The following is a 13,882-nucleotide window of genomic DNA, read 5'->3' as shown; positions in this document are numbered from 1 at the left end:
ACAGTATACAGGTGCTAGAAACCGTCCATAGCCTGGAAGGAAACCCTGGCGGCGCGGCTGACGATGAAACTAGGAGGGTGCCGGCATCGTCAAACAAAACGGCTGGAAACCAAGAAGGGACCAATGCGATGAAGCTCCCCACGCCACGGAGTGATACACAGCTGCTGTATGTCAATGTCCAATGAGAAGTAGACGTCTACTATGCAGCGAGTAGGCTAGGCCGATGGCATGACCGATAAAAACCTTGGTAGATTCTTGTGGTACAAATCTAACGTCACAGGAGTGCCTGCTTTTCCGGGGGTTGGAATTATTATCCAAAATGATGCTCAGTCCAAATACAAAATGATATAAAAACATTCTATCAGAATCAGTATAAAGGTGACTGTGCAGGAAAACAACTCGGGGTCTACGTAGACCGTAGACCAAGTACGTGACTCTATGAAAGTTGCAGCAGGACTGCCTAGATTTTGGGGCCTGCAAACTAACTCAGCAAGCTCTGAATTGCCACAAAGTCAAAACTATTTTGATTGGCTAAAGAATACTGAATATATTACGTAACTTAAAATGATTGGCTGTCATAAAGATAATTATTCATTATTACCTCATTTGCATAAAACCAGACATCACATGACATTGCAGACAGGAAGTGACCTGGGCATCCAGGGTACGTCTAGCCTGCAATGCCTGTACAATGTATACACAAAAATAAGCCACCATCTACAGTAGATGTTGAAAAGTTTTGTACACTTGTAACTGTGTATGTGTGTGTTAGAAAAAAAACCTACAGCAGTGTACATATGCACACTGCATAACACACTGTATATTACAACTACAACAAAGAATATGTACTGCATGCATATCCTCTTCATGCATTATCATAATAGATACTAGTAGGCAAATGTTGAGCTACTACAACGTTAAACACCTCACTTGGGTATTACAATGTGCCTCAGTGCAACAGAAAAAAAAATGAAGTTGCCTATTTGCCTTTCATTCTAAACTCTCTGAATTTGCATAATTTTGGTATAAAATGTGTCTGATTTTTGTCAGTCATTCTCTGGTTTGCTTCTCTGATTTGTCTATTTTTGTTCAAAACAGCATAGCACCAGGTTAGGCTTGCCTTCCATTGCCAACAAAAGACTTTCCTATATGGACAATAAATCAATCTGAATCTGAATCTCAAACTGATTGTAGATCATTGTCCATTATTCTAAGAATGATGCATTGATTCAAATGTCTTTTGGAAGCTTTGGAACGGTGTCGGAGAAAGAAAGTCCAATCCGTAGCTGCCTGAACAAAAGGGAACAAGCTGAAGCTCCGGTAGTGTGGGGAAACATGGGTAGTCAGATTGAATTTGCTGCCCACCGCGGGCATTCAGAAACCACAAATAGGGCCCACCAGCCCATCCAGAAAAATGTGTACGTTCATCGGTAACGGTCATCTCCAGTTGAGATTCTTTGGCTTTGAGTGTACTTACATAGAGATCAGTGATAAAACCATACACAATTCATTACGGGGATTCTGGAACATACTGGAGCTGGGCCAGCCTTGCCACTCCATGGTGTCCCCACGCTTCCAGGTCTTTAACCCGTTGAAGACGAGTCCCAAGAATACTCGGGCAGGGGTCTATGGGAAATGCGTGTTACAGTAAAATCAGTCCATCCTCAGCGGGTTAAGATGACTTTGACAAAATGGTGTTTTCTTCTTTTCTGTAGGGCCATCTGGCAGTGTGGTCAGTGCCAGAGTGAGTATGACGTGTCTGCAATCGAGGAAAGTCTGGTGGAGGCCATCAAGAAGGCGTCAATGGCATACACCTTACAAGACCTCACCTGCACCAAGTGTCATCAGGTAGGGTGTTGTGTTAAGTAGATCGGTGTTATGTGATGAGACCATGTGTAACACAGTGTGGTGTAGTGTAACAAATGGTAATGGAAAATGCCACAACGTGGCGGTAAAATCACATGGCGTAGAGTGTCATCAAACACACATTGCAACACGATGCCACGCAATGCGATACAACATGACACAGTCCAATGCAATACAGTGCAACACAGCTTAACACCACACCACACCACATAACACCTTGCCACATCACATCACACAATTCAACCTCACCGTCTGTCTATCGCTGCCGTTTGCCGCATATGGCCACTATTAATCCCCCCCCCCCCTTTTCGGGAAGGGGGGGATGTAAACAACCCTGTCTATAGCAGCCACCTGTCTCTAATGGTCACTTTGGTTCGTGTCTCCCTTGGGTGGCCGATACAGACAGGTTTGACTGTATGTGTGATAGAAATGAGTGCCTAACTTGTCGTGTGTGACTTTGGCCACAAATGTTGGCACACTTGAGTCCTTCCCCCTGTCATACTTTCCATAGTCCCACTAAAAGCAGACAAAAAATCCTTCGTTGCTATTATCAGGTCTTTCATTGATTAAAAAAAAAACAAGAAGAAGGTTAGCATGTGATGATCAGCCTACCATTAGCTGAAGTTAGGTATTAATTTATGCACTTCTGCAAACCCCTCTTTCTCGAAACTACTTTCTCCATATTAACTCATGTAATAATTGTGATTTTGTTATTAATCTGGGATTTGCATGTTTGTTATTCTCATTAACTCCTGTAAAGAATTTTTCTTGAGTATTTATACTCATGAAAAATTTACCATTGTTCTGTTATCCAATACACTGACGCTTTATGAATTGATACTTTGAATTCAAAAAGTGAAGTTTTAATGAGAATCTGAATATTCCACTTGAAATCAGAGTTGCCACGTACAACACCTTTCCATCTTGGTCAATGAAGGGTAATTTGTCAACGAGTTGCAATAAAAGACGACTTGATGCAAGAACTATTCATTTGAATAAATGTGAAGTACCTGCTCCTGTAAGGGTTTACCTATCAGTTGCATTGAAAAACTTTCTACACTTCTGTCCACTTACTTGCCATATTTGATGTAGCAAGTAGTGGTTTTGCTTCATAACAAAATGAACACGTGTTCAAATCTCATAAATGGACTAGTGATGCCACTTTGTATGCGAATCAATCAAGATATCTGACATGAAGATTCTTCGAGAGCTCTGTGATCCTGTGTGAGTAGATTTCACCCTGTATTTGTTTGCTCATGCATTCTAGGCAGATTGTTCTATAGTTTCCATCACGGGGCAGAAAGTGTGAGCAGTCTGAAGTATAGCTGATTTCGACTTCACATTCACATGATTGATCACAGTGTAGTTAAAGGAGACCTCCAGATAATATTTAGGCTTTTGCATTTTGCTTTTGAGCACCCAATACTGGGTACATAATTTCAGAAATTACAGTGATTGGGATAAGGAATAAGAATGTTCTCAAAAGTTATAAAACAAACCGTAATGAACAAGAATGATGATGTAGCAGCTTCACATTTAATAGAAGGCATGATTTGGGTGCTCAAGAGAGCAGAACAAAAGAAGAAGGCATGCATACATTTCACACAGGTGAACTTTGTTAAAGCAAATGGTATTGTGATGGAATTACATTGCTACAATGTACTAAGATGTGTGTTAGCCTCTGTGTATGTCATCATCCTTGTGTATTATTGTCGTGTTTTTTACAGGATTGATTTATCTGCGCAGAGATGTATATTCCCACATATATCTGTACATGGCATTTATGGTCCATTTATGTGCTACGTGAGCTGATGTGAAACTAAATATAATTTGTCTGGAATGCCTCTTTAACCTGTTCAAGACTAGTCCCGAGTAGTACTAGTAGCAAAATCAGCTCGTCCTCGTGGGTTAAGATCCATTGCAAACATCCCGATGGAGGATGAAAGAGGAGGGGAGGCTTTCCGTACATGACTTTATAGAGTACAGAAGTGTGACGTCATAGTCATTCATTGCCATGGAAACTTGTTCTAAGAAATTACCTCAAGTGGTCCGAATATATTTGAACGCAGCAGTTGCCGACAAGGCTTGTACCCAGTTCCAACCCACTGACTCCCAAGAGCCTGTTGCAAGGATACATAACTGTATCTTATGTACAATCAGCACTTAGCTACTGTAAAGGTGGATATTTTCACCCTAGTAATTTTTAATTCTGTGGAATCAAGACATTTTATCGTAGAAGGTATAGCAAGTAAAAATATTTGCATGCTTTTTTCCAGTAATTGTTTTTGGTCGCATGAAATGTGCTAAATTTCCACATCACAAAAATTTCCACTTTTACAGTTTAAGAAAAGACTGTGACATCACCACTTTAGTACTCTGTGGCTTTTATTGTTCAAGAACTTGTCTCTTTCTCCGAAGACCACTGTCATAGTTTCTTGTTTAAAAGGCCAGACAACCGCTGGGAAATTCCAGATCACTCATAACTCGGCAACAACGCTTAAATGAAAAGAATCATTCATCGGGAACCTCCCTTTCTACAGCAGCTATGCTTGTTGCCAATTCAATTGTAGGTCACTTTCTGTTCCCATATGATCTTATGAATGCTCTCACATAAAAAAACCCTATAAATGTTTCCAAGAAGCACTTGCCAAGTGTGCACCAGGTCAAAATTTGTGGTCACAACAGAGAACTCTACTTCAGTGCTGTGGTTTTAAGCACAAAGTTCACAGAGAGGAAGGTCAAAGGTTACTACACTTTGAAAGAAAAATTTGATCTTCAGTCATTAGTGCAACTATACATATCCGGTGATGATGTTTCTCGGTAGACAGGATGAAATAATTTATGATTATTTGCATGAATATGATAGTGTTGATATATATCAAAGATCAAGTTCAAAGCTTATTGCACTTTGGTAATAGGAATTTCATTTTTCGACCCAAGCTTCAGCGATGGACGTCCTTTAGCGATATAGTGTATTTAAAGGATAGATATAAATGACCAATTAATTGTCTGAAATTACACTGATTTAAAGGTCAGAGGTCAAGGTCAAAGGTTGATATACTTCATGTAGCCAAAGTAAGATTCTCCTGACGTGAATTCAAGAAGATAAAGTTATGAAATCTTTGAAGGTTTCTCTAGCGGTAGAACATTAAGTGGTAAAAGTTGTACCAATAATACCTCACATTTTCTTTCAAGGGTTTGTATGCTGGTAAAGCCAATTAAAAATTTTGTTTGGTGTAACAGGTAGAAATAGATTGAAAAGCAGAGAATTTTAGAGAGATATCAAAGAACAGTCTTTGGTGTGGGGTTAATTTGAATGTGCTTTAGATTAGTGTACAAGTGAAGGCCCACATACAGCAGACACGGTGAATGCATGAGAAGTGGGGGCATCCCAGTTGACAATGTGCAGTAGTCGAACTGTGCAGTAGTCAAATTACTCTTGCCACACAGCATGAGATATTAGAGGCACATGTTGCACCGTTCAGCAGTGCTCTGCTTTCTCAAACAAGTAGCGTTGCTAGACATTGCCATAAAGTTCTGCTAGTTGTATACATACTATTATTATTAAATGTGACTGTTAGTTATCATTATGACTGAATGACTTCATGCATTGAAGTAAACATTATTTGAAGGGTTTATGTTATATATCAGTCAGAATGCTGATGTGTGCATCATACATCCCTGTTGGCAAATCGCTCTCGTCACACAATTATAAAGATGCCAGGGTGACATGTTGGAAAGTGCAATTCATTCTTTGATAGGAATCATTACTAAATGGTGCTTTGAAGAGCTGCTATTGAATGGCTTATTGCTTTATGTATGTGACTGTTCATTGTTATCAAGATTGAGTGACCTTCATAATTATAGTAGACATAACCATGTGAAAGGTATTTTTTACATGTATGTCAGTCAGGCAGTCAATCTTTGTATCAAAGAATAATGGCAGCAGAGACATGGATGCCATCTTTACTTCTCCGTGATCTAGTTTAGATTATCAGTTTCGTATTGATCACATTAAACGTGTCATTTTGATCATCAAGTATTCAGATTTCAATTGAAGTGAAACTATCCGACAAGCAGGGTCGTTAATTTGGAAATTAATGAGCACGTTCTGTAAGAAGGAAACATAATTTGTCTCATGAACATTGTGTACTTCTAAGTATCTGTGGCATGCTTTTTGACTTGTGTCTGTTGGTTCTGCCTCATGTGTCATACATGTATCTTGCCAACCCTGATCGCATTGGGCTGATATGGCAACTCTTCGGAACACGTTTCCTATAGAGACCTACGGTATCGGCTCCTCTTAACGTTTACGCTGTAACCTATTTCCCCCGAGTCCAAAGAAGTCTGATCCACTGTAGTCAGTGGTCCGATCACAGTGCGGCTCATGATTCGGCTGAGGCTGGGGGGTTATAGCTTTAGCAAACATCTTTTGTGATGTCATACTAAGAAGCACATGCACACACCCTGGCATTACTGCAGACTGCATGATGAGAGAAGACAACGAAGGCAACGTTACTTAGCAACACCTATGTGCTTTACTCTTGATGACAGCTCAATTTCGGCAATCTTCGTATCAATGCTGACAGTGATCAGCAGTATCATCAACAGCGCCCTCTACACTACCGGGACTATGCGCCTTTAACACACTGTTTTCTTTTTTTATTACCTTACCTTCTGTAGTCACACTATCATAAAGCGATTACAGTTGGAAAAAAAAAAAATCTTTGTCTCGCATTGAGAGTACCTTTCGTAGAGTTAAAGGACAGTTTAGAACACAAAAAATGAGGAAGACTTTATGTCGATGAATAGATACAAGAGAGTGTAATGTGCTTTTTTTGTGGGGGGGGGGATCTGCTAAGATAATAGCTATAGTCACACTTTCAATTGGCAATTAGAGTGATAAAATAAAACAAAGCAAAACAAAAACGAATTGCCCTTGTCTTGCATTCAGGGTACATATTTCGAAGAGTTTAAAACGAAGGACAGTTCTGTGTGAATTTTTTTCTTTCCCTTTCTTTGTAGAGTTTATTTATATTTGGGGGTGGATTTCAACTTTAAAGCATGAGAATGATACCAAGTGAATCACTGTGGTATTCATTACCGCAGCATTTACCAATAAAAACAGTGCCGACCAATTAGTGTGGTTTTTTATACCACCATGATTTTTATTAGAATGCATCCATTCAATGATATCTGTTATTATGTACTTGGGACATGAGACAATGTATTCAGATTTGTGTGTGTGTGTGTGTGTAATGATTTGACGCAAATGACATACTGATTTAATATTTGATCTTGCATTACCAACCCAAGAAAACGTTATAAAGGTCAATTTTGTGCAGAGCGTGAATAATGTCAGTAGTCAGGAATGTTTTATATACAAATTCTTTTTTTGTTTTATGTATTTGCTTAAGGAGTGATACAGTCAACTGTGCATAAGTTGACACTGCATAGACATGTCAAATAATTCTCTAGGCGAAAGAAAAAAAAGGTCACAAATTTTATTGCATTCATAGGCTTATGAACAGTGTACTGTATATCACTCCCTGGTACGCACGCAAGTCAAATGTTGCAGGAGTTGATGTGTTTTCATCAGTCCTGTCAAGCTCACCTTATGCAGAGTTGGCATTACAGTTGGAACTTGATTATCTGGCCACGTCATGACCGACAGGCATCCAGTTAATCGATTTTGCGGGATAAGAGAGATACTTCGTGATGTGGAAATAAAGCAAAACACATTTTTTATATGCATGTATTCAATAAAGTAAAATATCCGTTCATGTATTGTTTGTGTGATATTTACCAACAATGAGATCAATATTGCGACTTGTCAAATACTGCCACTGCATTGTACTGTACCATTGCTGTGCACTCAGTGCCAGTGACAAGTGCGGCACCAGTCTTTGCCATCATCTCACATACTGTCTTAAAGTTTCAGTCCGCTGCGATGATTAGAATATATCCCGTCGTGTATATGGTTGAACACTTGTTTGTTTGCGTGAGATTAGGCACTGAAAATATATGAAGACATCTTGATAATCGATGGCCGGATAATCGAGGTTCGACTGTATTTCTTTTTATCACAACCAACAATGTTGATGACAAGGAAAATTGAGCAGGTGGTGCATGTCATAGTTGTCTTTTAATGCACTTGTGTTTATATCGTCCCATTGTTTCTCCACTTTCTATCCCAGAGCTTGTGAAAGTGATTGTGATAACCCTAATAAAAAGTTTGAATAACAGTCGCCAATGACATCAATGACACTAAAGTAAATGTGAATAGAATGTTGATAACACTTTCTTCCTTAGTGTGCTTCAGATTGGCAATTGATGCAGCAAACTGTGCTGTACTCACCATCCAATATCCCTGGCACAATGCACAAAATGTCTCGCTGGTTTAGATGTCCAGATAAAAAATATGTACACAATGCATACTTGCAAACAGTCCCCTTTTAATAGGGATTGTCCCGTTGTTCACTCCAGGAAAAGAGAGAAAAATTCCTTTAACCACTTTATCAAGTGTCCCTATTTTTGTGAAAATCTTGGTGTAGTAATGTATTGGAAATTTTAAGGAATGTCCCTTTTTTAAGTTATTTTCCCTTCATTTGTCCCTATTTCTTAGGTTTCAGGGTAGGTAGGTAGGACGAAGTACTTCTGAATCATTAGGAGCCCATGAAGCTGTGGATATTCAGATACAATGTATTGTGCTGTGTTGATTTCTACTAACCCACATTAAAAGAAAAAAAATGAGTTATCTGTTTTATGAAATAGATAAAAAGTTCCAAAAATCTTTGCTGAACTTTATGCTGATGGTTGTTTACCAGATGCATGGAAAATGAGTGTCATTGTTCTTATTACCTTTATTATCGTCATGATTATTATTGACCAGGTGAAATTGAGCAATATGGCGACGTACTGTGAGTGTGCAGGCAACTTCAAGACGGTCATCGCTCACGAGACGTTCATCAGGAAAGTGAAAACGTTCAGCAACCTTGCAAAGTGAGTCACAGAAATGGAATAGATGAGAAAACTGCTGCAAACCTCATACAAGTCTTAAAGGGAAGGCAAACCCAAAGAGCAATGTGGATTGAGTGAAAGCAGCAACTTTAGTAGAACACATCAGTGAAAGTTTGAAGAAAATCAGACCATCGATGCAAAAGTTATGAATTTTCAAAGTTTTGGTGTTGGAACCGCTGGATGGGGAGACTATTAGAGGTTATGACGTATGAGTGGACAACAATACTGTATAAAGAAAATAAAAAGAAATTTCCACAAAAATTAATTTTTCATGAAAATTACAAATTCCAGCAACTTGATACTGACATATGTTAAGTGCGGGAATTATTTCCCCTGCTTTCTAAAAGCGGTTAGTCAAGTGCTTTTTCATAATGCTAGAAAAGTGAATTTTTGTTGAATTTCGTCTATATTTTCTTTGTATTGTTGTCCACTCATACGTCATAACCTCTAGTAGTCTCCTCATCCAGCCGTTCTAACACCAAAACTTTAAAATTTCATAACTTTTGCATCGATTGTCCAATTTTCCTCAAACTTTCACTGATGTGTTCAACTAAATGTTGCTGCTTTCACTCAATCCACATTGCTCTTTGGGTTTGCGTTCCCTTTAATAATCACTCCAGTAGCACCGACCTTTCTACATGTTGAATAGTGTATGCAAATGATGATACACCTCTACCTTTCCACCATGTAGCAGTGTTCAAATGGTTTTACAGTATGTCTGTCATTTGTCTTCCTAGCTGCAAAGAATATGAAATTAGTCATAGGTCTCCTTTTGTTCAACATACTTGTGATTACGCGATAAGCCTGACAGAGCAACTGCAGTTCTCATGTTCAGGGCTCAGCTGGTCGAATGTTTGTTAAACTTTTAACCATTGATAAAAAGACTCACTTTTGAACAGCTGATGAGATGTGATTGTCCCTCTGATATGTGCTGACTTATTGTGTGTCATTGGTTCAACCGATGGCAATTTTTCATCACAGATCTTGGTTGAATTTTATCCCCGACACAATTTGAAAGCACCCATCTCCTTGAAGGGAAATTCCAGACCAGTTTAGAGCTAGTCTGAAAAGGAGTAACATTTTCTATTAAGCCCAGGGATGAAATTAAATCAATATTGGATCAAAAATAAAGAAGTGATGAAATTAAGAAGTTACACTGTTTTTTTCAGAGAACAGTTTTTGAACTCTCAAGATAACTATGCAAATAGTGAAGTGATGATGTCATGCCCTCACAACTTGCCATATGGTTTGAACATAACATTTTGACATTTTTTGAGTCTCTTGCAGTTGTTTGTTCAAACACAATTACGTCCCAGTCTCCAAACCTGATAAGACTAACTGATCATGATTTTAAAGTTACTAATCCAGGAACAACATTTCGTTTTACACTTTCATGACAGAAAATTTAAGTTTTCTATTTTTTGTTTAAATAATTTGTGATGTAGTCAGTGGACTCATTTACATATTCATATTAATTGATTGAGAAATATGCAAGAAATTGTGAATCTTTGATATTTCATAAGTTCTTTTACTTTTGAACCAATTTTGACAAATCTTCCCTGTGGTGTTTGTCATATGTTGCCTTTCTGTTCAAAATAACTTTAAAATGGCATTGTGGAATTCCCCTTCAAGGTCAAAGGTCATTCTTGTCAGTATTCACTTTGTCCACTTCTCCCACAACATTTCTTTCCAGACACTACAACATGACTCTGCTTCAGGAGACAGTAGACTTCATCCTACGCATGAACCCTGAGCTGCAGACCTGAAAGACGTGCCCTGCAAAAGACTGTGGTGTGTTTGCTTGCTTACCATGATCGTCCAGTTCCCTCACTGGTGGCTATGGTCTTCAATGACCTTTGAACCCCAGATTTTTCTAGACATTTGATGAATCATTTAAGTGAAATCCAGAGCAGTTGAAAGCAGCCAAGCAGAAAGTGGTCATTTACATGTAAGTGCTGCATGAACGGCTTTGCATTATTTGGTTGAAAATAATCAAACATTCACATGTACATTCTCATACACAGCTAGTTCATAGATGAATTGTCATAACATAATTTTCATTTCAAAAACCTAAGTTTCAAGTCAATAGACTGATTGGCTAACATATTAACATTTTATGCATGCCATTGCTACAGTGGTTTTTCTAACTTGAAAGCTGACCCAACACAGCAATGACTTTAGAAAATATCGAAGAAATATTGAAAAGTGGTTTTGAGGTACATGTTAACAGAATAGTACGTTGATGTGTCAAGACAGTGGAAACATTCAAATTTGAATATGTTAGTAAACTGGACCATTTCAAGAGAAAGTCTGTTATACCCTAAGTTAAGTCCACAGATGTTCAGATTGTATCAGTGATCTGGATTATAGACCAGTTTACCAACATATTCCTATTCCAACACTGGCACACTGGCACTGGTCCGATGGTCCCTGACCAGTAAAAATCAATGTCGGGCCAGTACCCTTTTCAGGAATTGACCAGTAAAAAACTGGGTACGGGACTGGTCTGACATACATGTCAGGCAAGTAGAAAAAAATGGGTTAATGTGCAACCCTGCCTATTCAATGCCAACCTTTCTAACAAAGGTTGTTCTTGACAACTACAAACTTGCTGGAGCTTTTCCCTGATGAAGCAATCACTGATGCATGTGAAATGGTTTCAAGTATTAGAATATATGTGACACTGCACCTCAAAACAAACAAAAAGTCGCCAGACATGAATTTTTAGTAAAGACCATACTCTCAAAGAGCAGACTTTAAGCTTTAAAATGATGTATAACTCAAATCAAATGGACTCTCCTAACCTATCTAAATATTGGAAAGAAAGCACAAACTCAGGAAAAGTGTGAACTGAGAAAAGAGGCTCTGAAGTACAGTGTCTATTCAAGCGCTTAATCTTTACCAAACCGTGCTGGCTGTGCGATGAATGGGACAAAAAACAGGAAGTAAACTACCAGGGTAACAACAATGAAGAGATTATCAGATTAAGCTGAAATTAAGCATGCCTCATTAACATATTCTGTCCATAATTAATGCCAACTTTCAAAGCAGTAACACTATCCTTTCATAAGTTATTAGAGTTGAAAGTGAAGAGTGTGGACAAGGTTTTTCTGAAATGAAAAAGGGATTCTAAAGACACACCTAATCACATTATTGTACCAAAAAAATTTCGAGATAAACTGCTGAAAAACACACTTTCCTTCCCGTTTTATGATACCAAATTTTAGCATAATGTAAAAGAAGACCCACTCTTTCAGAAAATATGAAAAAGTCAAGTACGGCTAGGTTGCCCCATTTCACTTATTTTCAGTCCTCACGCAAAATCAGTGTGTGCGACTTTATGTTCGTTTTAGGTGCACGGTCACATATTGAGTATGTAAGATGCACTGAATGTCCGTGCATTAAAACTGTCCTATTCTGTCTATCATAATGTAATGAATGTTGATATAATGATCTTGTTTGTACATTTTAATTTTTATGTGTATACCCCAAGAATTATGTGTCATTTTTAGATTCCATGTAAATTGTTTATTTGCCTATCTTTAATACACAGGCTTTGTTACAGTACCATGTTCAACGTTAAGCCACATTAAGCAAGCCTACATGGGGAAGTTCACCCTGAAAATTAGTTTGTGTAAATAGAAAGCAGAACATTTTTCAAGGGACAGGACAGTGAAAGTTTAGGCAATTGTGATGAAAACTAAGAAAGTTAAGATATTTTGAAATTGTGATCACATAGCACAAATTGGCAACTACAATGTACATAATGTAGCATGCAAGCTCCCCTTCCATTTGCTTCATGCCTAAAATCCCATAAAATCTGTCTCTTTTCATTATTGAAGACTGAATATATTTTTTACATGCAGGGATCGCATTTGAAAATATTTACAATGTTGGGGGTGCTGTGCTCTGTCGGGGCTCCTTTCTCCCCACCACCATTTTGAGATGCGCTAAGACAGCCAGGATCAACAGAAAAAAAATCTAATCATGAATTTAATGGCATCATTACACCTTGTATCCATAAATTGTCATGTCTTGTTTGAGTCTTCTTGAAATTCAAATACCCAGGTAATAGTTGTTTCCATAATGGTACTTTATTGAAAATTGTGTATTTTTTCTATGTCAGTAGTGCAGCATGTTGATCTCCAAAATTCAGTGTTGCAGCCACTGCGATGGCAACAATCCATGTTTGCACCTGTCAATAGTGAAATGTTTAAAAAATCATTTCAAATGTCGAGACCCATTGTGTAGCAGGTGCTAGTCATTTTAAAGGACGAAATAAATGTGTTTATAGACTTTTCGTAGTTTTGAAGATGTACTGCTCAGATGTTTTTTGAAGGGCGTGTCGATGTGCGAACATTCTTTTGTTGAATAAAAGTGTCGATATTTTATGAGACTCAGAGACCATGTTGATGTCATTTCTGAATATTTCTACGGAATCTCATCAGATAATGTGAACCATTAAGACTTCATAAGACCAGAACACACACACACTCACACACATTCACACACAAAAATAATAGTATTTGTATCAATTAGAGTGATATAAAAACTATTTAAGTACATGTATCTTACAAGACACATTTAATATTTGTTCATAGTATAGTTTATTCACCATGAGAACTTATAACAAGCTATATATGGCCACTGACATTTCCTTGGAGTATGGTAACTTGAATTTAGGGAATAATGGCAAAAGAAAAGAAAAAGGAATAGGATAAAGTCATATGCAAACTTATCTCTTTAGATATTCAGGTATATCACTATATGTATATTGTAGCTCATTATGAATATATGTCTGTGTATGTGTGTGTGTGTGCGCATGTCTGTGTGTGTGTGTGCTGTGAGAGAGAGAGAGCAAGAACAGTGAAAGAAGTGAAAGAAGTGAAACAAGCAGGACACACATACAAGAAAATCTAATGGGGAATTTGCCCTCGTACTTGAAGTCGTCATTAACAATCAGTAGCTGCCAATTATTCATTTACACTGACGTCTG

The 13,882-nt window shown here is 38.0% G+C and overlaps 1 protein-coding gene across 1 annotated transcript in view; it reads left to right on the top strand.

Moving 5' to 3' along the window:
- Positions 1-10,652, top strand: part of LOC139712255 (DNA polymerase epsilon catalytic subunit A-like) — a 70,615-nt gene extending 59,963 nt beyond the window's left edge. The window contains exons 47-49 of the mRNA XM_071624093.1: positions 1,716-1,848; positions 8,759-8,868; positions 10,580-10,652. Of these exons, the coding sequence (XP_071480194.1) occupies positions 1,716-1,848; positions 8,759-8,868; positions 10,580-10,652 (316 nt within the window). The remainder of the gene's footprint in view (positions 1-1,715; positions 1,849-8,758; positions 8,869-10,579) is intronic.
- Positions 10,653-13,882: the final 3,230 nt, after the last annotated feature.

The sequence above is a fragment of the Diadema antillarum genome, unplaced genomic scaffold (assembly GCF_040938485.1).
Source record: "Diadema antillarum isolate AM-2024a unplaced genomic scaffold, OU_Dant_1.0 seq00001779_RagTag, whole genome shotgun sequence".
In the NCBI taxonomy this organism is placed as follows: domain Eukaryota; kingdom Metazoa; phylum Echinodermata; class Echinoidea; order Diadematoida; family Diadematidae; genus Diadema; species Diadema antillarum.
Note: the sequence above shows the minus strand (reverse complement) of the source record. Positions and strands in the feature narration are given on the sequence as shown.